The 23,593-nt window shown below is 37.6% G+C and overlaps 1 protein-coding gene across 1 annotated transcript in view; it reads right to left on the bottom strand.

The window, feature by feature from the left end:
• Positions 1-4,413: 4,413 nt before the first annotated feature.
• The window catches only part of FUT9 (fucosyltransferase 9), a 161,666-nt gene continuing 142,486 nt past the window's right edge, over positions 4,414-23,593 (bottom strand). Inside the window, exon 3 of the mRNA XM_072966288.1 lies at positions 4,414-5,512. Coding sequence (XP_072822389.1) covers positions 4,425-5,504 — 1,080 coding nt within the window. The 5' untranslated portion in view covers positions 5,505-5,512 and the 3' untranslated portion in view covers positions 4,414-4,424. The remainder of the gene's footprint in view (positions 5,513-23,593) is intronic.

Below are 23,593 nucleotides of genomic sequence, written 5' to 3'. Positions count from 1 at the left end.
CAGAGTTCTGGTTTAACAGGCTAGCTCTCATTTATGTTGGAAAATGCTCTATCTAATGCTTATGGATATTGATGCATTCATTATGAATTACTGAGAGGAAGATCACTTTTGGGAGGAGCAGAGCTTATCCATTTGCAAAATGCTACAAAATCTATAGGTGAGAGACATCCAGAAAAATACACTATCTTAACTGACTGATGTTTGTGATATAAAGGAGTGCAGTTAGTGAGGAGAGGAAAGATACTCTTCCTCATGCAGAGTTTGGTAATAAATATGTACCCTTCACAGAGCTTGCACTTTATTTTCTCCTTAAATACTAATTGTTTTTCCTATTAGAAACAGTTGGTAGGTTAATATTTGAATAGAATGTTAACATGTTCCAAATCCTTTTTAATCTTTCTTGGGATGATACTCCTTTTGGGGTCTTAGAATGCAGTAAGACTGGAAGGACATAAAATGCCTTCCTTTTGCATCCAGGCAGCAAACTGCCCAGTGAAATAAATATAAGATATTGCTGGAGCTGCTATCACACTAAAAAGAAATATTTTGTATGACCTCTAATGCAATATGTTTATTCATTCAACAAATATCTATTGAGATCCTCCTCTGTATTAGGCACTAGATTTATCTTTTAAATTCTAAAATTTATTTTATTTAATAGCTTGATTATAATAAATTTATTAAGAAGTTCCCCAAATGAGATCAAAGTTTAAGAGAACTCAAGGATATGATCAAGCACAAAGTCATAATATAAAGATCTAAACCTTGTTTTGGTAACATTAATTCACGCAAAGACATTTTTTACCCGATTACCTTAAGACTCATGGAATCTAGTTTGAAAATAGGGAGACAAAAAGATCTCAGTAGTATAGTTTCCTGTTCTTTCCATATTTGCCCTCCAGTTGGAGGCAAGAATTTAAAGTCTCACCAAATAATTTCTAAATATTTGGTCATTACACCTCAAATGCTCTGAGCTTTCTAAGCCCTCAGAACAGAAAACGTTTCTGCAAGTTCTGGGATTATAAGGGTTTATGTAGTAAATATAGAAATTTTTAACTGATATTGGTTTCCCACTTAGAAAATTTTTTTCAGCTTCTACTTCATATTGTCAAATTTATGGCTGTCATAAACTATGACTGTCATTTTTTTTTTTTTGGACATGACATACTGCTGGATATGGAGAATTCAGAATATATTCTTACTAATAAGGCCTATAATAATTAATATTTATATATTCTTACTAGTAAGACCTTCAATAAATAATATTTAAATATTTAGAACATTGAAAGTAATAGACTTTTGATATTTTTAAAAAGAAATTTAAAATGCTCTATTTTTTATATTCACAATCTATCTCCTAGCAAAATTTGTCTTTATAACCAGTAGCAAGATAATTCTGTCACATCTTTATCTTTCACCATGAGATAGCTTTAAAAAGAATTGGAATCCACAGGATTTATTTAAAAAGTGGCTGAGAAACAGTCACCATCTTGAGGGTTGCATTGCACTTAAAATGTCGTGAAAGCTCATTTCCTTCTGCTAAAGCTCAACTCCTAAAATATTTAAACCAGAAAGAAAGCTAACAAGTTCCATGTTTTATTTACTGTATACTTTTTCAAAAGCCAAAGTGCTTCCACACAGAGCATAACATTCTATTGGCCCTAATAATACCAATAAGGCATTCACATTTTTAGCATTAAAACGTACTTCAATGATAAGATGAGAATATGATGAAAAAGAACACAGGATCAAGAGAGATCGTATCCTTAAATTCTAATCTTGGTCATGTCAGTAACTCATGTATGTGTGTGTGCAGACATATGTCTTAACAAATATCTCTGGATCTAGCTACATTCATAAGCAGGATGAAGAGACTGGTTTGTAAACATTGTCATAATTTCTTCTAGCCCTAAAACTCACTGATCGGTGGACCCAGGACTAAAGCTGACTCATTCATTTTGGCACTTCAACTTCAGCAAACTTATTCTTCTGGGACTTGGTAATGGATTTTTAATATACAGATGTGCTAGTTAGTCCCTTAGTATTGTTGTCTTAGCTTGAGTCATATTATCGGCATATAACCATAGTCTCAGACCAAATTCACAGTTGACAACAGAGGCAGTGCCCTCAGGTTTCTCAGTTCTTTGAGATCACGAGCATCTACCATGACAAAAGCTTTTTATTGAACATGTTTCTGCTTTTTAAGAAAGCAGGTGTTTCTAAACTTGTTAGCAATGAATCCTCTTCAGATCATTTTGTAGGCCAGAAAGCTAGCAAAGTAAACACAAATGTATGAATTTGACTTATTTTGACATGATGAAATAAATGTGGGTGAAGAACTTTCCTTATCCAGAGGGCATCCACACAGACATTCCATTTCTGGATGGAGTGTGGTCAAAAGAGATAATACCGAGGGAATCTTCCATTAGGTCAAATGAGTAAACAAAGTTTGTGGCTCAGACACAAGTCAAGTAGCTAAGCAATTGGGGAAATTTGCTAACTTATGTTCAAGAAATCAGCAGTGACTCATATAAACTCCACTGAGAGTAGTATGTGTATAAACATAGACTCAAAGGATGCTTCCCTGTCCCTCTCCATTTAACCGTAAATTCCTTTAAGGCAGTGGTGGTACCTCGTTCATCTTTATCTCTGGTTAGGGCATTACTTGACACAGGGAGTCTGTTCAATCATGGATAAAGCAATGAACCGGAAAACAAACGGTCCTTCATCTCATGCAGGAGTCTTTCTTTGCTCAAATCCTTCTAGTGGTCCCAAGAGCTCATTCCCTCATGAGGCAGTCTGGATTGTTGGAATTAGCTCCTTCTTTCTGAATTCAAACTTGCCTCTCTAACTTCCATTTGATGTTGAGAATTGTGGAGTTGAGGTCTACTGTCAACACATATAGGACAATTAGAATAAGTCACAAATAGACCCAAATGGATGTCATCAGAACATTCTAACACTTCTGATGGGTTTTTGGTCTGCATGGAGTAAAGTCATTCAAGATTCTTTTGGGGACTGCTTTCCTTGAAAAATCTTTATCGTCCCATCTTTTCTCAAATACTGTTCTCTGCTTATATCTGGCACTTAACCTTATGGAGGAGAAACACTGTACAGCAACTGCAAGTTCAGGAATGAATTCTCCAAAAACTTGATAGAATGAAAGCTTATTTTGGTTCTGTAAAACCCTGAGGGCCATGGTCATATTACAAAATGGAAAATAAAATACCATCTCCAGTTAGTATCTCTAGGCTAGAAATGTCACTTTACTGGAACAAACAAAAACTTTCTGATGCCTTTCAATGCCATTCATTTATTCATTCAACAGACATGCACTGAGATCTGACTCTGTTTTGCATGATGTGTTTCCTACAGACCCCTATTTTATTATGTGTAACATCTTATACTTAATACCTTGAGGATAATTTTATTTAGGTTCTTCTAAATGATGGGACAAACTATGTCTATTTATTTGTCCAAATGGTAAAATAAAATTGCTTTAAGCATTGGGCATTCAGAAAAAATATTTTAAATTGATATATTCTTAAAATTATGCATAAATGTACCATTTGTAAGTATGATTTGTATCTATACATATCCTTTCCCCTTGTCACTTGACGAGATGATTTGTTTTATTATAATAATAAGTGCTAAGATCAGGAAGAAAACCGTCTTAGATTTTCTTAAGTGTTACCAGGATTACTTCCCAGGTACTAAAAATCCCAACAAATTAGATATTTAAAAATACTTAATTTAACTTAAGAGCATGAGACCATGCGGCTGCATTTGCAAGTCAAATGAATGAAAATAAATGGGAAGTCTAATAGCTTTCCGAATAGAACCATTCTGCTTCACTATCTTGCTTATTCACAACATGAATAATTCTACATTCACAAATGTGGTGAACAGGTAAAAAGACAGGTCAAATAGAGAGTTATACACTTTGTTCAACTTTGAAGTCAAAGAGGTTAGAATTCAATGACAAATGCTTTTCCTTTGTTACATTATGCAAACCTGAAACTAGAGATGATAATATTTAATGAAAATAGTTCGTATTTGAAGATGTGCATCTTCATTTACCAAATGGATTAAACAACTGATCGATGTAGGAACAACAGTCCTATCACAAAGTTACATTACAGACAACCACAAAAATACGAGGAAAAAAATGTGTACCAATGATAGAGAAGAATAAATTATTTTTCAGTGCACATAATTAGGTATATATAGGATAATTTAAAAACAAATGGAGTGATTGCTAATGCTGCACCCTTAAAAATCGCCATCAAAATATACATGTTACCCAAGAGAGAGTGATAAAAATAAATTGCGACACAAAAGCGAAATGTTGTCTCTCTTCTCATCCTCAAAACCCGGATAATAGCTCATCAAAATAATTTGCCAAGTGTGCAAATGATGGAAAACTAATTCCAAAACCATTTCTCTAAATTACCAACAGACTTATATTCTTGATGCCTTTTCACGTGATCACAGGCCAAGCATGCATGTGATTCCCAAAATCGTGGAAGATTTACTGTGAAATCTTTCCTCCAGTTAAAGTAACTAAGGTATAATTTATTGTTTTTGTCTACTTCCTTCAGATACTTTGCTAGCTCACTGGGAGAGTTATAATCTTCCACATGAATGAATGAATCTGCTGGAATATAATTCTCATAGTTTTCCCTAGATGGCCCCAAAACAACAGGCACAGAGCCAGCCAGAAAAGCGTTGTAGAGCTTTTCTGTGATGTAATCTTTGTGGATTGAGTTTTCAAAGGAAAGATAAAATTTGCAAGTAGATATTGTAGGAATCAAATTTTTATCATTCACATACTCTCCAAATGCTTGCCCATAGGTATGGATTTCAATGCTTTTGCTTAGCTCATTGTAATACTTGACCCTGGCATGCTCAGGGTTCCAGTTACTTACAACCCAGCACACTAACTTCTCTTTGCTTGGCACTTCAAACACGAAGGGGTTTGTGCTCACGGTCAAGAAGCCATAAGGCACTTGGATATCTGAGTCGCGGCGATAAGTCAGAGTCAGATTGAACAGGTGCTCAATTCCACTCTTTTGGGGAGTGTGAGTTGGTGATTCCAAATTCATCCAAATCCATTTCTGGAAGGGTGGCCTCGCCTGCTGAGGTAAATTAGTCAGATCCCAACTGATGTCTCGGTGGTGGATCAGAACTGCGTGAGATTTGTTGTACAGAGAACGGTCTGTGGTGAGATGGCATCCTTGGATGTTGAACATTGCTTGGCAAGATGTCAGGTCAAAGGTCTGCCCGAATGGCCACACCCAAATCAGAATAGTCGTTTTATTGAAATAATTGGTTTTGGTGGAGAAGAAGTTTTTCATTTTCAGCACTGAGCTGGCTGACTCCATGGGACTGAAGACCCAGCTGTTGGTGGGCTTGATGTAAATGAGCAGACATGCCATGAAGCAGCCCAGGATGATGCAGACGATTAAAAATGGGCGGAGAATTCCTTTGGATGCTGAGGTCATAATTTTTCCTGTGAAACAGAAAGAGAAAGATAGAGGGGTAGGTAGCGGTAGAGATAAAGTGCTGATCAGAGATACAATTTGAGATAAACGGGTGGTACATCCTAAAATACACTTAATCGCAAAATCAATGGCATTTTCCTTTCCAGTGTTAGCAACAGAGCTTTCATTCAAGCCAAGAAACTGCTTTTAAAAGGAAGTTTCCCCTAAACTGTATAAATAATGACTCAGAATGTGCTATAAATGTACCAGTATATCTTCAAGGCGAGTTACATTTTTTTCAATGCCATCCTTACCTGTCATATTTTTATTTGCTTGTAGAAAGTAACTGACATGACAAAGACTGTCATCACTGAAGCTATGACTAAAAGTTTTAGTATTTTGATATCACATGAGATTTGTGAACATTTCCCAGTTGATATAATCACTTATTTACTAGTGCACTTTTTGAGTGCACTTTGTGACTTTGCGACTCAGATGGAATTCAATAGAAAATTAAACTTTAAAAAGGAAAATGCTGTTTTCATACTTGGTATAAGTTTATCTTCACAGTTAAAAATGCATCAGAATAGTCATCCTGTAAAAAATGGCAACTCTTGATGTCTGTTTTTTTGTTTTGTGTTTTTTTTCAGTACACTGTTGCAAAATTTGATAAATTAAAATCCCTTTCTTTTACTTTTTATTTTTTTCTTACAAATTTTTTTTTGTTTGTTTACTTTTAATGCTCTGTGAGTGTACTCAATGTCCACTAGGATGTGATAGTCAAATGCTCTATTGGCATTAAAACAACATTCTCACCTATGTGGTATTGGGGCATTCAAAAAGTTTTTCTTAGGATTAAAATGATATTAATATTATCAAAATAAAGATATATGCATTCTCAAAAGAAAACAATTTAATGTCATGGGGAATAATATTGATCTTGTGAATTTTAGCAGCTAAAATATTAAGTCAAGGCTTAAAAAAATTTAATGTCTTCAATGTCTTTCCTCTTTGACTTTCATGTCTCCTTATGACTATGAATACAAAGACAGAAATACATAGTATGTTTGCTAAACTGTTTCTTGACCAAATTACTTATCCTCTGAAATTCATTATTCCTCTCACCAAAATAATATGGTCTATCAATTTCAGATTCATTAAAGTATTTTGAAATTTTGATCTAAACTAGCGTAGAAACATTAGGTGTTTCCTTTCAGAAAAAGGGGAAAATTATCCTTCATTTAATTACCTAAATTTATTTGAGTACTTAAAAAATTGTATTTTTTTTATTATACAATTTTTCTTAGAGCATATGACACTGTGTAGATATTAAATGTTGATTTTGTAAGTCCAAAGATTCTGGAGTACTTCCTAGAACAGTTGTTGGAATCAAAGACTGAGGCTGGCCATCAAAGTTAGCTTCCGTGTTGCCCAATCAATAACACCAGGAGAAAATGTATATACTAAATACGTCCAGGAGCTGTTAATTAACCCTTGGGCTGTGAGAACTCAGGAAGGAATGTGAAGGAAATCTCAACTCTTTAAAACTAAGTGACATTGATGGTCCTATAGGTCAAATTTTGTGAAATATGGTTAAAACAGTAATTAGAAGGAAATTGACAAGTTTACACAATTCAGGGGAAATTAATGAACAAGTTGGTCAACTCAACCAGCTGGACAAAGAACAAGAGTCCAAGGTGGAAGAAATAAGAAGTTAAAAATTCAAGAAAGGTTATAGATCATTGAAATTGAGAGCAGTACAAAACCCCATAGTACAAAGTACAAAACCCCATAACTCATGATTAATAACATCTGGATAAAATACATAAAACAAATTATAAATAGGGTCTTTCAAGAGTTTTTGGTATTAGCCTTTTACAAAAGATTTGCTCTATAAGCATTCTATACATAGAGGATCCTGTAGCAGATATTTGCTGGTTTTTACTGGCAACCACTCTCCCTTCTTCTGATAATAACTCCCCAATTTCCTATCAGGATATTGCCTCTCTTCCCCTGGGTACAATCTTTGGGACTGCAGAGAACAATATCTCCCTTTTTTCCCAACTAGTGTTGAGCAGGGGCGACAGATCATTCAAACTCTCTCTCTCTGGGACTTTAAAATTTGAGTCTAAGGGCCAAGAGGGGAAAATCTTGGAGCTGATGAGTCACAATGGGGTTCCCCGAGAAGACAATTATATAAACTCTGCTCTCTGGGTCCAAGAAGCCCCTCGGGATCCCGCCTTCCTGGGCTTGGTACTTCAGGTATTCCGTCAGTCCCAAGAGCTACTCCACGAACTTGCAATCCTTTCCTTTTTGTTTACATTAGTTATAACTGGTTTTATTGTTTGAAACAGACAGATCCAGACAAACAGCAAAAATAACCCAAAACAAAACAAATTCTAACCAAGCCGCCCCCACCCCCAAAGTGAAAAACACGAAAACTCAATTCTCTCTCTTCCTCTTTTTCTTCCTGCAGTATATGAAGTATATAACTTGAATCTTTTTAAAATATATCCACAATGATCTGGGTTTTTTAAAAACTACATATAAATTCTCAAAACAGCAAACAAATCTCTTCACTCCGCCTAGAGTTTAGTATTTGGTGGTGGGTGACACTCGACGATGTAATCTGTTTAGGCAGGCTCAGAGGACAGCTGTTCCCCATATAATCATTGTGGTGGTTAATGTCATGGTATTGAGTACCTGGGATTCCGCAGAAGTCTTCTGAATACTACGCCGAGTGTTCATAATTTAAATTGCCCTTTAAAAAATGTTTTGGGTGTCCTGTCGGAGAGTTTTGTGGAGCTCAGTGGAGCTGAGCATTGGGTGGGGGTGGAAACTGAGAGGAGGTTTGTTTTTGGTATTGCTTTATTTTGCTTTTACTCCTCCCTACGATTTTTGTGCTAGGATCCTTTATAAGAATAGAAATATAAGCCTTATACTTTCCACACTTTACACTGAATTGTCTTCTTCCCCGAAGTACCATAAAACTTTATATATTTATCGCTTCACTTTCAAAGTTTCCCTTGACACCACACGTTCCACTAAACCTTTCTCTTGGGCAGTCTTGCGCTGGGTTCCCACAATTCTCCCCATTAGCTCCTGAGCCAAATGCCTCCTGCCTTTGGGAGAAATGCCATTTACTTTTTGGCAAGAAGATATTGGTTGATCTCTGGAATGCTATCAAATTTGTGTTTGTGAAACTTTCTCAAAGACTTTTGGATATATTCTCTGGTATTTCCAGGCGTAAGCCTCTGTTTTAATTCTTCCAAACACAAGAGAAGCTGCCACCAAAATATGCCAGCTTTGGTCACCAGTGCTTTTTCTGACTATTCCTCAGAACACATTCTGGCGTAACTAACAATTTCCTGACTTGCTCCTACTGTGGTTTCATCTTTAGGGATATTACCTCCAAAAGGCTCAAATCACTCTCTTTTTTCACTTTCATTTTTGGCTCCGACATTTGTTTCCTTTGGTGTGTAAGCTGCCAACTGTCACTTTCCTGCACTGGACACGTCTTTATCTTGGGCAGTTTCTATATTCAGTCTCTTTGAAACTTTCTTTTCAATTCAGGGATTAACCTTTTTTAGTTTGATCTCTTATCTGCTCTCTTCTCTCTACTTACAAGCACTAGTTCTTAATCACTGCTTCGATTCACTTTCGCAGCCCTATTTACCAGCTCTGGCTGCAGCCCAAGGGTAACTTGGCCCGTGTGCCACCTAGCCGTAGGGAACCCCACAGACGGGGCCGGGGGTGTGTTTCTGGCTGCCCTTCACAGGCAGTCTTTCATAGTTTGGTTGTCAGCACCAGCGCTTTCTATGATTATTGTCAGGTTTGAGACCATAGCAGCCAGCCAATGAAGGTCAAGGAAACCTGGAAAATTTTTTATTTTGGGTCAAAATATTACTATATTTTGTTTCTGACTCTGAAAATAAGAGTTTCTTCCTTTCCAATGACAAAGTAGAGCAATTAACCCATTGGATTCTCCTTGACATTTCCTTGTCCTTCAAATCCACATCCAACCTAGCACCAGGTCCTGCCAGTTTTGCCTCCTACATATTCCTCAGATCAGTTGACTTCTCCCCATTTCTTAGGTCAAATGTATAGCATCTCTTGTAGGGATTACTGGCCCTGCTTTTTAAGTGGTCCACCTGGTACTCACTTCTGATCCTTTCAGTTCATTCACAATGCAGTTAGACCAGTGGTTCTCAGAGTGTGGTCCCCAGACTGGCAGCATCACCATTGGCATCTCCTGAAATGTTGTTAGAAATGCAAATCCTCCCACCCAAAGCCAGACATATGGAGTCAGAAATGCTGGGGTGAATTCTAGGGTGCGGCCCAGCAACCCATTTAAAAAAGTCCTCCAAGTGATTCCGACTAACACTTTTCAAACCATAGATCTCATGTTATCCCTCTGTTTAAGGATATGAATTCCAATGGCTTTTAAGATAAAGTAAAACACGTCTTAATGTGGCTTAAACAGCTTTGGATGATGGGGACCTTGCTTCTGTCTCCAGCCTCGTCGTGCATGACAAGCTCCCTTTGGCATCCTCTGCAAGGCACTTGGCCCTCGTGCACAGGGTCACTGCCTGCAACAGTTTCCTGACTCTCTCTGCTGATTTACTCCTTTGCACTTTTCAGGTCTCAGCTCCACTGGCAGTTGCTTATGGAAGGATCCCTGACAACCTCCCAACACCCTCCACTGCCCAATATACACACAGATCAAAGCAAAGGCCCCCAGTATGTGTCCCATGCTACCACGTGTCATTTTTGCATAGCACTTACTGCAGTGGCAAGTTCACTTATACTTGTGTGAGTGTTTAGTTAATATTACCTCTGTTCAACCGCAACTAGGCTCACAGGGTAGATACTGGGGGTTTCTCCTCAGCATTTAACCCCTAGTGCCTCGTCAGAGCAGGCCTATCCTTGATGTCAACAAATGTTTCTGGAATGACCAAATAACTAACAATTATCGAGCATTTGCAATGTTCCAGGCACCAGGCTAAGACTTTTATATAGATTTTTGTCATTTAATTCTCAAGAAAAACATTTCTTTTTGTTCATTTAACAAACAGGTAGGTTATCACTTTCTATGTGACATCATGGTTCTAAGCACTTAACAAATAGTGATTTCTTTAGCTCCCTCATGACCAGATGAAATATATAGTACAATAAAATTCATTTTTACAAACGAGGAAATGGATCCCTATTTGTCTCGTGTCACACAGAAAGTGGTCAGTCAAGATCTGAGCATGAGTGGCTTGACCCCAGCGCATTTTGCTTTAAAAATACATGTTAAGAATTGAGATTTCAGCTTACAATTGCAAAGACATCTATGAATTGTAAGAATAAAATTTCATTTTATGACATATATTACTCTGGAGCCGTTGTTCATTAGAACAAATGAGGTGCAGCAACACTTCTCTCTCTGCTCTTATTTTGGAAATCGGTCCAGAATACTGGAAGTTTTAGGTAACTCTCCTCCTGCCGCCAAGACTGTGTAGAGAGGTAAATCAAAGCAGGGACAAACTTAGATTTTTATTATCATTATTATTGGGATGTTATAAAGCAATTCAAGGAACGCCAAGGGTTGTTGACACATTTAGAATCACTAAATCGCTAACCCACGTCCTCTCGGGCAGTTATATCCCGCTAGCAATGTTCTCTTTCAGATGCATTCCTGACGTGCTGCTTTGCTGAGTCAGCTTTGAAAATCAACTCACCTCAAAGATCTCGGTTGCCTAACAGAAAACAGACTCATAGACATAGAAAACAAACTTATGGTTACCAGGGAGGGGCGGGGATGGGATGGGATAAGTTGGGAGTTCAAGATTTGCAGATACTAACTAATATCTATATAATAGATAAACAAGTTCATACTGTAGAGCACAGGGTACTATATTCAGTATCTTTTAGTAACTTATGGTGAAAAAGAATATGAAAACGAATAGATGCATGTTCACATATGACTGAGGCATTATGCTGCACACCAGAAACTGAATAACATTGTAAACTGACTATACTTCAATAAAAAAAATACTTATATATACAAAAAAATAAAAAGCTAGATTGCCTAAAAACAATAAAGAGACAAGGAATCATTTAGATACAATTTTCAGTTATACCCCAGAGTTTGCCCACATAATGTCATTGGTGAGTATTTTTTAATGGACTTGCAAGTATTTATTTTTATCATTACTTAAACCATAATAAATAATTCTTTCTCTATAAATTTCTATATTCCCTGGATCTCTCTAGACTACTGTATAAATTCATATGCTTTTGAGTCACCGCTGTAGGACAGTTTGATCTCCATATGTCTCACTACCAGGAATGTCTCTTCTTCAAGGTGCCCCTCAATGGTTTCTGTGAAAGACACAAAAGATTCAAGCGGACTCCAAATGGTCTGGCAGCAGCAGTCCCCATCCACCCTGTTTGTCCTTCCTCATGTGGCTCCACTAGTCCAAGAATCCACTTGACGCAGCCTCATTTCTGCCCTAACCACTGATTGTGTGGACCTAGAAACCCAAACGCAGCTCTTCCCTGACCTCTAACCCTCTGGGTGCCAGGGTTCCTGGGTTCATGTTGCAGCTGGAAGACCAGCTCTCTAAATGAGACTTGGTCACTGACTCCAGCAGCTTTGTGCTGAGACACTCACAACATCTCTCCCAGAACGTTTCCCTTTATTTTTGATCCTCTATCTACTAATAGTAGAGGCTTTATTCTAATTTACAGGGCAAGGGAGTGAAGCCACAGGAAATAAACTGCTTTGTCTCCCTTTGCGCTTTCCTCCACCCCTGTCCTCTACGTTAAATTCTTGTTCTTCCAGCTACAAAAACAAAAATGAAAACAAGACACAAGACACCATCATGCATATCAAAGGATGTTAATAGATAACTAAGAAGGAGGCTGCTGGAGAGAGAATATCTACTTATAGAGAGAAACACTGAATTAGATGGGGCATTGCCATGACAACAGCTTCTGGATCAGACCAAGTTTTGCACGCTGATCATCTTTTGAGCTCATGTGAAACTAATTAGCACCAGCTTTACTAGGATTAAATAAAAACAGCCCACTGTCATTAATGAGGCGCTTCTGAAACTTCAGGTTAAATCTATAGTAAGAGAATATGCCAGTAAGAGCTAAAATAGAAAGGATGAGCTGCAAGAAGTCAACAACCTAAAAGACAACATGGTAAAAATGTGGTTAAGGAGACCGCAGGAAAAGAAGCAAGTTGCAAGTTTGCAAGTTTAATCCACTTGCAACTGAGTCACCTGAAAATAAACTGATTGACTAACAAACTTAACAGAAGACAATATTATTACAAAAAAAGTGGAATTTAGGAGTAAAAACATCCAAGAGTGAGAAACTTAATCTTACAGATACAAGTACTACAGTCCTTGGAGGGGAGGACTTCTATCATAGTAATTCAACTGGCCCCATTGGCTTCTTTCTCTATAGCCTGAAAGAAACATCCTCAAGGGTCATCTAACTTTCTGACTCTGGTTTCTTCCTTAGGAAATAATATTTTGAATATTCAGTTTACCAAGTAGATGAATACTCAGAAGAAAGGGCCATATTTGGTGAACATACTAGAGAAAATGGAGGCGATCAAAAAAGAACATTCTTGTTTCTTCCCACCCCTCCACAGTGGAAAAGACCACTGTCCTCACATCTAAGGCTCATTCCTCCTCATAATTCTGGAATCTAAATGAGTAAAGTGACCTCATTCCAATTATTATCCCTGATTTTTCCTACATCTTCAACTTTGATATCTCTAATTGTTGTTTTCCCTTAGAATTTAAACACAATCACAGTCCCATCTTCTATTGAAGAACCTTTACCCTCCCCAACACTGCTCCTCTGTTTTCTCTATCTTTGCAGTCACATCATCCATACACCTGCCTGTCTCCAATGGAAATCATGATTTATTCCTTTGACTCCCTTAACCTGACATCTAGTCAATTATTACAATTAGTTAACTGAAATATTGTAGCATTTATTAAGTCTCATTCTTTTTCTCCATCCTTTAGTTACTTCATTGTTCGGGTCAGCATCGCTTACTTCGGGGATTGTTGTAATGAACCATTAACTATTATCACTGATACTGGTCTTGCTTTCCTTCAATCCATAGGAAACACTGTGACTTGAGTGTTCTTTTTTCACCTTTCTTTCTATCTCTTTCAAAAAGTTCTATTACAAAAGTTATGTTGGGGAAGAAGGAGTTAAACCAGCTAGCCTGAGATCCCTCCTGATTACCCAGGAGATGGGGAGTGGGAGGGAAGGAGGCAGATGACCTAGTCCAATGTCCTTGCAAACATGGTAACTTGACCTCCGAGCTGACAGACTAATGATATTTGCTGGGAGGGAGAATTCTTATCTATGAAATACTTTGAGAAAGATGTTTTTGGTTTAGAATTGCTCACCGTAAACAAATATACATTTGTATGGCTTTATGAGGCATGGCTCCCTGGAGAATGTTACAGAAGCTTCACAACTCTCTTAAGTATAAAGTGGAGATGTTTTATAACTTAACTGCTCCCCACTGTGTGAGGTGACATTGAGGACTTATACTGTTCTTGACCAGAGACTTTGGGTAATGTGAAAGGAGAGCCTGCGGGGAGGCCAGAACATTCCAGCCCTCTCCCTGATGCTTGACCGATTGCATCCTTAAAATACTGGTCAAGTTTGACACTGGGCACAATTTGAGATCGAAGTGAGTCTCAAATGACAATATGATATTTGTATTAGCTTAATGCTTGCTGTATACATCTGGATTGCCCCATTATTTCCCAAATTGCTTTTACTATTTAACTTGCTATATTGAAGGAAATTTTTATCAGTTATACTTGTTAATAATAATATCCCTTCAATTTTATATTTGTTTCAAAGTTTTTAGTAGGCTGTCTTTGGATTTAATTTTGGTGGTTTTGGTACACATAGCTATTAAATTGTCTGTAGTCGAATATGTGTTATCTCTTTCCCCTTTTCTTCTCGTATGTTAGTACTTAGAAAGTATTTCATACCTGAAGATTAGTCAATATGTTATTCTAGGTTTTATTGTAATTTATTTTATATTAGGCATTCTAATTCTTTGGAATTATTTTTATACTTTACATATAGTAAGGAGTAACGATATATTTTTCAAATACCTAGCCAATTCTTCCCAACAATATTTATTGCATAATTTTTCCTTTGCACATTGTTTTATTTATCAAACACTTTCAGGTATATGTATGAGTTCATTTCAAGATTATCTATTCTATTCCATCGGTCTATCTGTTGATTATAGCAGGTTTTAAATTGTTTATATAACTTCCCTCCTCATAAATATTTTCTTTAATTGCATATAACCTATTTGTTCTTCAGATAACTTTAGAGTTATTTTCATCAAGTCCATCCTTGAAAAAAATCTTGTTAGTATTTAAGAAGTATTTCATTATGTCTATTGAAGTTATTTGCAAACTATGACATACCAAACGTAGTTGTTCTTTTCAATGAAAACACGCCGTGTCATTCTATTAAAATTGTTTCATATCCTGGAGTAAAGATTGGTGGCGTATTATGTCTAGAATATTTTTCTGAGGCATTTCATCTGTTGTCCTTGTCGCTGTGAGGTAGAGCATCTTTTTTTTTTTCCCCTTCACATCTCCTAATTATTTCTGAAATCAAGAAAAACTAACGATTTTGCACTTTTACATTTTATTGAAACAGTTTACAGAACTCCTATTAATTTTAAGAACTTTCTATTGGTTTTATTGAGTTTTTAAAATATATTTGCATAACCTATGTAAACAATATTTCTCCTTACAATTTCAATAGGTAAAATACATTGCTTGTGGCTTAGAATTTTTGAAATGACATTAAATAATAAAAATGATGGTTGGCTTCTTTGGCACATTTCTGCTTGTAAGGACTGTGTCACTTCTGGCCGTTGTGTGAGACAGAAATACTGTTTTCATGTTAAGGAAGGTGCTTTTTATTCCACGTTTAAATCAATTACTGATTCTATTTTTTTCATTTGCTTGTTTTACTTATGTGCTTTTTCTTCTACTAAAAGTATCCTATGATTTTTCTTATTAGGTCTTTGATGTGTTATAATATTAACATGTTTCCTTATATAAATCTTCCTTAAATCATTGGTATAACACCATTTTTCTGTACTGTTCTTTTTAGTATGCATTTTTTGTTACAGGGCCTTCTTAAGTTTTGGTATTCAGGCTAGGCTATTTACATAACAAGTTAGATGAGATAATATCACCATTGCACTGTCCTTAACAAATTGTAAGCACAAAATAAACGTCAACTGTTATTATTAATATTTATTTTAGGCATCAGGAAGTATTATTGAGAAGATTTTGTAACGTGAGGATTATTTTTCCTTGACAATGTGAAACCAGTTGGCCCTGATCCTTCTCTTTTTTTAGTTATCAGATAGCATTTCCAATTTCTTTTATTTATATATTTACTTATTTCTCTATTTTTTGAGTTAATTTTGATTATTTGCATTTTCCCAGAATTGTCCTTGGCGATTAAGGATTTTTGGATATATTAACTGCGTAGAGTACTTTTTAAGATTAACAACATCAGAGCAATAACAGTAACTTCCTCTGATTTTTTTTCTTACGATCAAAATTTCCCCTGCGTCTACTTTCCTTTATCCTTAAAGAAGTCAGATGGAGCATTAGCTCCTGTTACAGACTGAATGTTTATGTCCTCCTCAAATTCATATGTTTAAGCTTTAATTCCCAGTGTGGCTGTATTTGCAGATGGGGCCTCTAAGGAATTAATTACAATTAAATGAGGTTGTAAGGGTGGGACCCTGGACCAAAAGGATTAGTGTCCTTATAAAAAGAGACACCAGAAAGCTCTTGCTTTTCTCCCTGCCCCTGCAGACCCACAAAAAGGAGGTCACGTGAGCACACAGCTAGAAGGCGGCCTTCTGCAAGCCAAGCAGAGAGCTCTCACCACACACCTACCCAGCTGACAGCTTAATCTGGAATGTCTAGCTTCCAGAACTGTGAGAAAATACATTTCTGTTGTATAAGCCTCCCAGTCTGTGGCGTTTTATTATGGCAGCCCTGGCAAACTAAGGCACCTCCTCATCCAAGGCTTTCACATTTTGACATCCCTTTTATCAGGAATGTCTGTCACAGCACTTACTTTATTGTATTGCTCAATAAATTTTTCTTTTATGAATGAAATCCACAAAAGGGTATATCCCTCCTCTCAAAGGAATAAGCTCACTATTCCGTGACCTGTGTGTATATGTTAATGTGACCGATCATCTCTAGGTGCGACGACAGAGTCTTTTTTTTTTTCTCTCCTGAGCCTGGAAAGAAGAGAAACAAATCCTGAATGTCTTCCCTCTGGTGTCTAAGTGCCAGGAGGTCTTCTCCAATGTCTTCTCTTTGTCTTTCTCTAACTTAAAAAGTAATAATCAAAGTGTAGTAGATACAAAGGTAACAAGTGATTCACTCACTATGTATTCATCTATGACTCAAACTTGTTTTCTTTTTACTTTCATGCTAAGTGAAATAAGTGGTAGATTGTATCTTTAAAAGATGTGAAAAGGAAGACCACTCACTGGCTTGTGGGCTGGCATGTTCTGTGACTCAGAACATCTGCTCTGCACACAGTATGCCTGGTTTCAAATCCTGAATCTACCTCCAGCTCTCTATGAAGCTTTCCGGCACATCCTCAACCTTTCCATGTCTCAGTTATTCATCTAGGAAAAAAAAAAAGGCTACCTACCTGCCTGATTTGTGCATACAAAATGAATTAATATATATAAATTACCTGGCACATAGAAGCACTCAGTAATTATGAACTATAACATTTGCTACATATACACGTGTAGGGCTTAAGATGTATGCTTTTTCATTACTGAACATGAAATTGCCACATATAGCAGTAGCAGTAATAAACTTTGCACTTCCTCTGAAAGACGGGGTTGCAGAAGATTTTATGTGGGGTAAACTAGTCACTTAACCACCGAGCAATAGGTCACATCTCACAAAAAAGAAAGTGGTATTTTGCAGCATAAATGTGTCACTACTTGTCATTGGCCACAATGCAAAAGGCAATTTGCTCCATTTTAATTTGATTTTGTTCCATCTTTTAGAGTAATTACTGGACAATTATTTTGTCATAAGCTGTATGCTTAAATGGCAAATCTGGTTCCATGAGATTAAGAAACTCATTTTCTCTGATGTGCTTTGCCCCTCTTTGACCTTCAATTTCTGAAAACATATTTTTAGGTGTTATCTTTAGAAGTGATTTTTCACTCATTTTCATTTTCTTAATTGTCATTGCTTTTCTGTACTGAAATTTCATTTTTTCCTTACAGCTAGGAAACTGACCTGAAGCTTTGCATATAGCAGATGCTCGTTAAATATTTTTTTAAGTTCCCTGTGTTTATGTGACACAGTGTTATAAATGGATGGTACAATGAAAGTTAAGTAAGCTGCTTTAAAGAATTCATAAACCAAAAAAAAAAAAAGGTGGGAAAGTAAGATACAAATCCTGTTGAATAATAAATATTTTCAAAGATTTTGTCTTAATAAGAAAGACTTTCCTTCTCTGAGCTGTCACAGTTTCTGTGCTTCTGTCCAACATGGCACTTATGTCATCATGAGATCAAAGTCGATTTGCCAGTGTTCCTTCCCTATTAGACCCTACAGTCCATGGACACATGAACCAAATTTATTTTCTTTTCTAGCTACCTCACAATTTCTGGTACATGGGAGGCATTTTTCTAAATGATTAAATGAATAAATAAATGCATGAATGAAAGATCAAGCAACATTCTGACCTTATGGATTTTTCCTTCCTTTGTTTGGAGTGGAGAGGACAAATTTTCTATGGGATGAGGACACCCAAGCTCCCAATGTCTAGAAATTTCCAGCCATAAACATTTCAAAGATTTAAGAGAATGGGGTGTCTGCTCTTTGTGGTATGAAATACTCAGATCCTTTAGAAATCCCAAAGTTAGGGAAACTGCCCTTTTTAGTTGTTGTTAGATGGCAACTCTGTGAAAGCTAAATATAAGTGAGATCCTTAAAGCAAAAGAACTTAGTATTTATTTTAACCATGTGATTCCATGAATTTCTAACAATAGATGCTGAAGTGAAGCAAACAGGCACACTACAAAAGTCAACCACATGCAGCAGTGAGGATGTAGACTGATACTTTTTGACTGCTTATTATATTAAATGATTAGCATACTCTTATTAAGTATTGTAGTTCATATTCCTTCCATTTCTATTTCAGTGACATAGTAAATCAATATAGGAATTGAGACTTACAAATAGCTATTTCTAAAAATAATGGCATTATTCAAAGCCTAGAGTTAGTCTCCTTTATTAATGACTGACAAGTGGTTGACAATAAAAATATTTGCAATTTTTACATCAACTGAAGATGGAAAGATTTGTGAGCATTTGTATTGATGGTGATAGAAAATAATTCAGCAATAATTTTTAGCTGGAAAGTATCTTTTGTGATAATCTAAACTGACAGTCTCATTTTATAGCTTAATGAGAAAACAGACATGGAAAAGTTTATTTCTTACTAATGCCACATATTTAGTGACACAGTAGGAACTTCAAGCCACATATTTTGGCTTATGGTCAAATACTTTCCATAATACAATGCCTCTTTATGAAATTGAGAAATAAGTAGTGATACTAACAATTCAAAATGAAAAAAGTCCAAATGCAACTTATTCATGGACTAGGATTACGATAAGTAAAACAGAAAAGTAACTGAGAAGAGAAGTCTTGCCTGGATGTTGAATCAACGTAGCATCTTGCCTTGGCCCTCCTGGTCTGCATACATCCCTTTACTTCCTCCTCCTTCAAGACAGTGTCTGTGTCCCAGGCCCCGGAACGCAGGGGTTTGGGGCAGTCCCAGGAGCCAGACAGAATGGTAGTTCAGTCAAATTTGGTCTTAAGTCTGACTCTCTTCTAGGCCTTTTAAAAGCGGTAGCAAACAAAGCCTGCCTGTCAAAAATTGTCCCTGCTCTGGGGAAACGGACGTCTGTGTGAATGTTCTTAGTGGGCATGAATCTAATGGAAGAGGAATAATTTAAAAAATAACTAGTATTATTGAGCATTTACTATGTGGCAGACTCTCTGTTGAGGACTTCGTCACACACTGTGCATAGATAGCAATAATCGTAATACTATCTTATAGGGCTGTTTTGAGAGTTAAGTGAGATAATGAATCAAAGTGTTTGGAAATCGCCTGGCATGCAGACAGCACTTGGTGAAAGATGGCTGTTACTATGAGTGTCTCATTTAATCCCAAAGGTCCTGTACAAAGGCTGACATGTCATGAATTTTACCAAGTGAGCAGAATTTGTATTTGGTGGCTTTGGGGCCAGAACCCAGACCCACGCCCTTGACCCCACTAGTTAGCATCCTGCATCTTTTAGGAATTTTGGTTGAGTGAGAACGACGAATAAAGCCAGAGCTTAAGGTGCATCTCCTGCTGTCTTACACAGCATCTGAGCAAGCTTTAGTGTGTTCTCTGAGCCTTTGTATTTTTCATTCCTAAACCGGAATAACACCACCTACCTAGAAGGTGGTTGTGAAGAAATACAAGGCAACAAAAAAGAGTAATAGTTTGAAAACTCTGTACATACTTTCCTTTTTGAACTTTCTCAATGTTTGACCTTTATCTTAGCAGGTCTGTCTACCTAACCATCTATGGGGGAAGTTGGGTAGGTAAGTTAGGATTCATTTGAGAAGTAAAAAGAAAGGAGAATGTAATTTTCAGCTTCTGAGATGTAGTCTCAGATGCAAGCTCAGTTACTGTGGGACGAGACTTTTCAAATGCCTTTATTCTGTTTTTAACATATCAAGGGCTAAGGAAGCTCTCTGGGCTTTAGCCAAGCTGGGGGCGCTAAATAATTGAGGGTGATATTAAAAACAGGGAAGTGGCGTAGTCTCTTAAAAACCACAGGAGCTGTTGAAGTCAACTTGAGCAGGGTCATCAGACACCTGAGATCTTAAGGGACAGCTTCCCCAAGCATCCCTTGGTTCATACGTGGTTTGGGTGGGTGAGGTGTGGCTGGGAGGCTTGCCAGAGGCGAATGCCATGATGTGGTGAGGTGGCCCTGCAGGGCTGCACAGCTGACTGCCTGGCCCAAGACTGGGTGGCAGCCACAGCCAGACCCCTGCTCATAGCACCAAAGAAGCAGAGGGGAACCCATGGCAACCAGGCTGCTCCACTGTGTGTCCTTACTGGTGAAGAAATAAAAATTTTGTACTTGAAACAAGACAAGAAAAATGTAAACACTTTTCTCTGCCTGTTTGGGCCTCCTCCCTCCATTCTGGAGTGCTGTGCGCCTGTGCACTATGTATTAACCAGACCTGCCGACGGGCAGAAATGCCTGCTCAGCCATAAAGATCAGCTTTTCTTCTGCCGGTGCCAGCCATGCAACTCCTAGGAAGACAACACTTCTTTCTCAGTCCTGTAAGGGGCCATGAGGGCCCACCATTCGCCTTGTACCTGCACGCATCTTCGGTGAACTTTATGTACAAGGCCGATAAATCATTTCCCCTTAAAGATCATGACTGGTGCAGAACAGACTGGCCAGATAGTCTGGAGAGATATGGGCTGCACTTAATAGAAGTTCTTAGCTTAAATACTTACTTATAACCTTATTAATGTTAGTTAACTACCTTGTATTCTGCCTATTTTACAAGATTGCTGGTTCTTGAATGATCAAACGTGTGACTGAGCCTCTGATTAAAATTAATGATGACTAGGTGACTTAAAAAGGTTGGTCAAATATATAGTCCTATCAGATCAAGGCCTGAGAGAGTGTAATTCTAGATACTAGAAGAAACAACAAGAGGGAACTACTGCAGGACCATGAGAGACCCGTAATACGAGTGGCCCAGGGGTTTTTTTGGCTGCTGTAAATAGGTCCTAGTCCAGTAACAGCGCACTGCGTGGCCTAACAACAAAACCCATGCCCAGCAGGGGACTGAGCCTTCCCAGTGCCAAGGGACAAGCTGGTCACGAAATGCCTCCTAATCTTCCATTGAAATTAAGACAGGAAGGGAAAGAACTGTAAAATCAAGAATGTTACCCATCAGCCAGTTCTACAAGAACCAAGTCATTAGCCACAGCAGTCACTGACTTACAACACACCCTGGAAGGAATTCAGGGCGAAGATCAGGATGAGGCGCTTTGTGCTGCAGGAAAACTGCCAGAACTGGCCCTCAGGTGGTTAGATGTTTTCAGGAGAAAATTTTAAGAACCCAGTTTCTTACATCGTCATACTTAGAAAAGCACTAAAACCATTAGCTAAGATTTCTGTTCCTCTCAAAGAGTAGCGAGGTTCTACCAAGATGTGGGCATGACTGCAGGTACTCCCTTCACCAGAATCACACATATGCTGGCCTCCACCCTTCACATCTTTGGAACAGATGTCAGAGCTCTCTGAAAGACTGCCTCTTGGGTCATAATCTTCAGGTGGCCTAAAGTAGAATTTTCCATTTCTTTCTTAGATGACTATTGATTAATTTTTGTTGACTCTGGGAAGTCCCAGGTCACAGTGATCCCAGCCTCAAACTTAAAACAGCAGGGCAAGCCAGAAGCAGGGAGACTGAAAGAAACCAGACAGGAAGATGCGTCCCCTCCTTTTCTTGCAAGGAGGTTTTATCTGAGGTTCTGAGAAAAGCAGGGGAAAGGAGACAATATCTGAGAGAATAAAAAATGTGATATGACCACAATGGACTTTTTCAATCAAGGGGCAGATAACTCTAGGCCTGGTGGCCAAATCTAGCCATTGCCTGTTTTGTAAATAAAGTTCTACTGAAAACAGCCATACCCATCCATTTATGTACTGTCCATGGCCACTTCTGTGTTCTAATGACAGACTTGAATACCTGCCACAGGGATCCTATGGCCCACAAAGCCTGAAACATTTACTGTCTGGTCGTCTGAGGAAAAGGTTTGCAACCCCTTATCTAAAACATCATGTAGAGTTTATTTTAAAATGTAATGTGATGTGCATTTATTTAGTTCGATATTTGGTGGCTCAAGTGAAATGCCAGAACTCAGCATTTCTCTTTACTACTAGTTTAATCTACATTAAACTAGGTGCCCACAATATCTGTATATAATTATCACTGCTAGCCACAGAGTAGATACCATATTTGATGACTGGATTTATATTAATTTGTCTCTGCGTCTTTCAAAGTAACCTTATTTCTCATATATTTCTTAGCAGATAACGTAGTATTGGAGATGTACTCTGTTGAGACAGAAGGTGGGAGTGGGGCAGGGAGAAAGTGAAAATAGAGTTCCTTGCCTTTATTCAATAAAGGCAGAGCTGAGTGTGCTAGCTGGGAAGGTGATGGGGCCATGCCCTCCACAAACACCTTTATTTTTCTCTTTGATGAGCTCCAAGATGTATCTTTGAAACCATAGCCTTGGGGAAGTGGAAGCTGAAAGGGCATCCTTTTAGCTTTAAATAGTCCCTGTAAGAGTCTTGATACCTTGTTGGGGCATTTTCTCAGTGCAGCTTCAAGGACGTGAAATCCTGAAACCGAGCTGACTCCTAATTGTTAAGGTTGAAGTCATAATTGGCAGAGCAACACAATTAGTCCATGGCAATGCTTTGCATAAAATTCTGAAACATTTTGGAATCAAAATCTCCTTTGAATAAATGAAAACTTTTAGACCTCTATCATAAAAAAAAAGGAAGGGAAAAAAATAAGTGTATGAAATGATTTGCATTTCCTTTCAAGGAAGTTTTTTGGGGAATGATTTCTAAATAATTTGTTCAGAACTGGGCATGTATAGAAGTAATCCTTGGGCTTCCATTATTCACAGATCACTTCCTTAAGGTCTTCTTGTCTTCCCCATTTATTTCCATCTTCTTCAATCTCTCTAACCTAGTCATACTTCTGGGGTCCCTTTATCATTTTTTTTCCTGGTTCCAAATAAAAGCATAATGATGAAAGGAGAAAAATAAGATTATAATGTGTTTATTCTGTTACTATGGCAGTGTCAGACTTTTTAATTTGGGGACCCCTGTGTCTGTTTTTAGCCAGGAGAAAAACCCTGGCAGATACTATGCTGTTTAACCT

This window comes from Vicugna pacos, chromosome 8 (genome assembly GCF_048564905.1).
Source record: "Vicugna pacos chromosome 8, VicPac4, whole genome shotgun sequence".
NCBI classification, from domain to species: domain Eukaryota; kingdom Metazoa; phylum Chordata; class Mammalia; order Artiodactyla; family Camelidae; genus Vicugna; species Vicugna pacos.
This window is presented reverse-complemented; position numbering and strand designations above follow the sequence as displayed.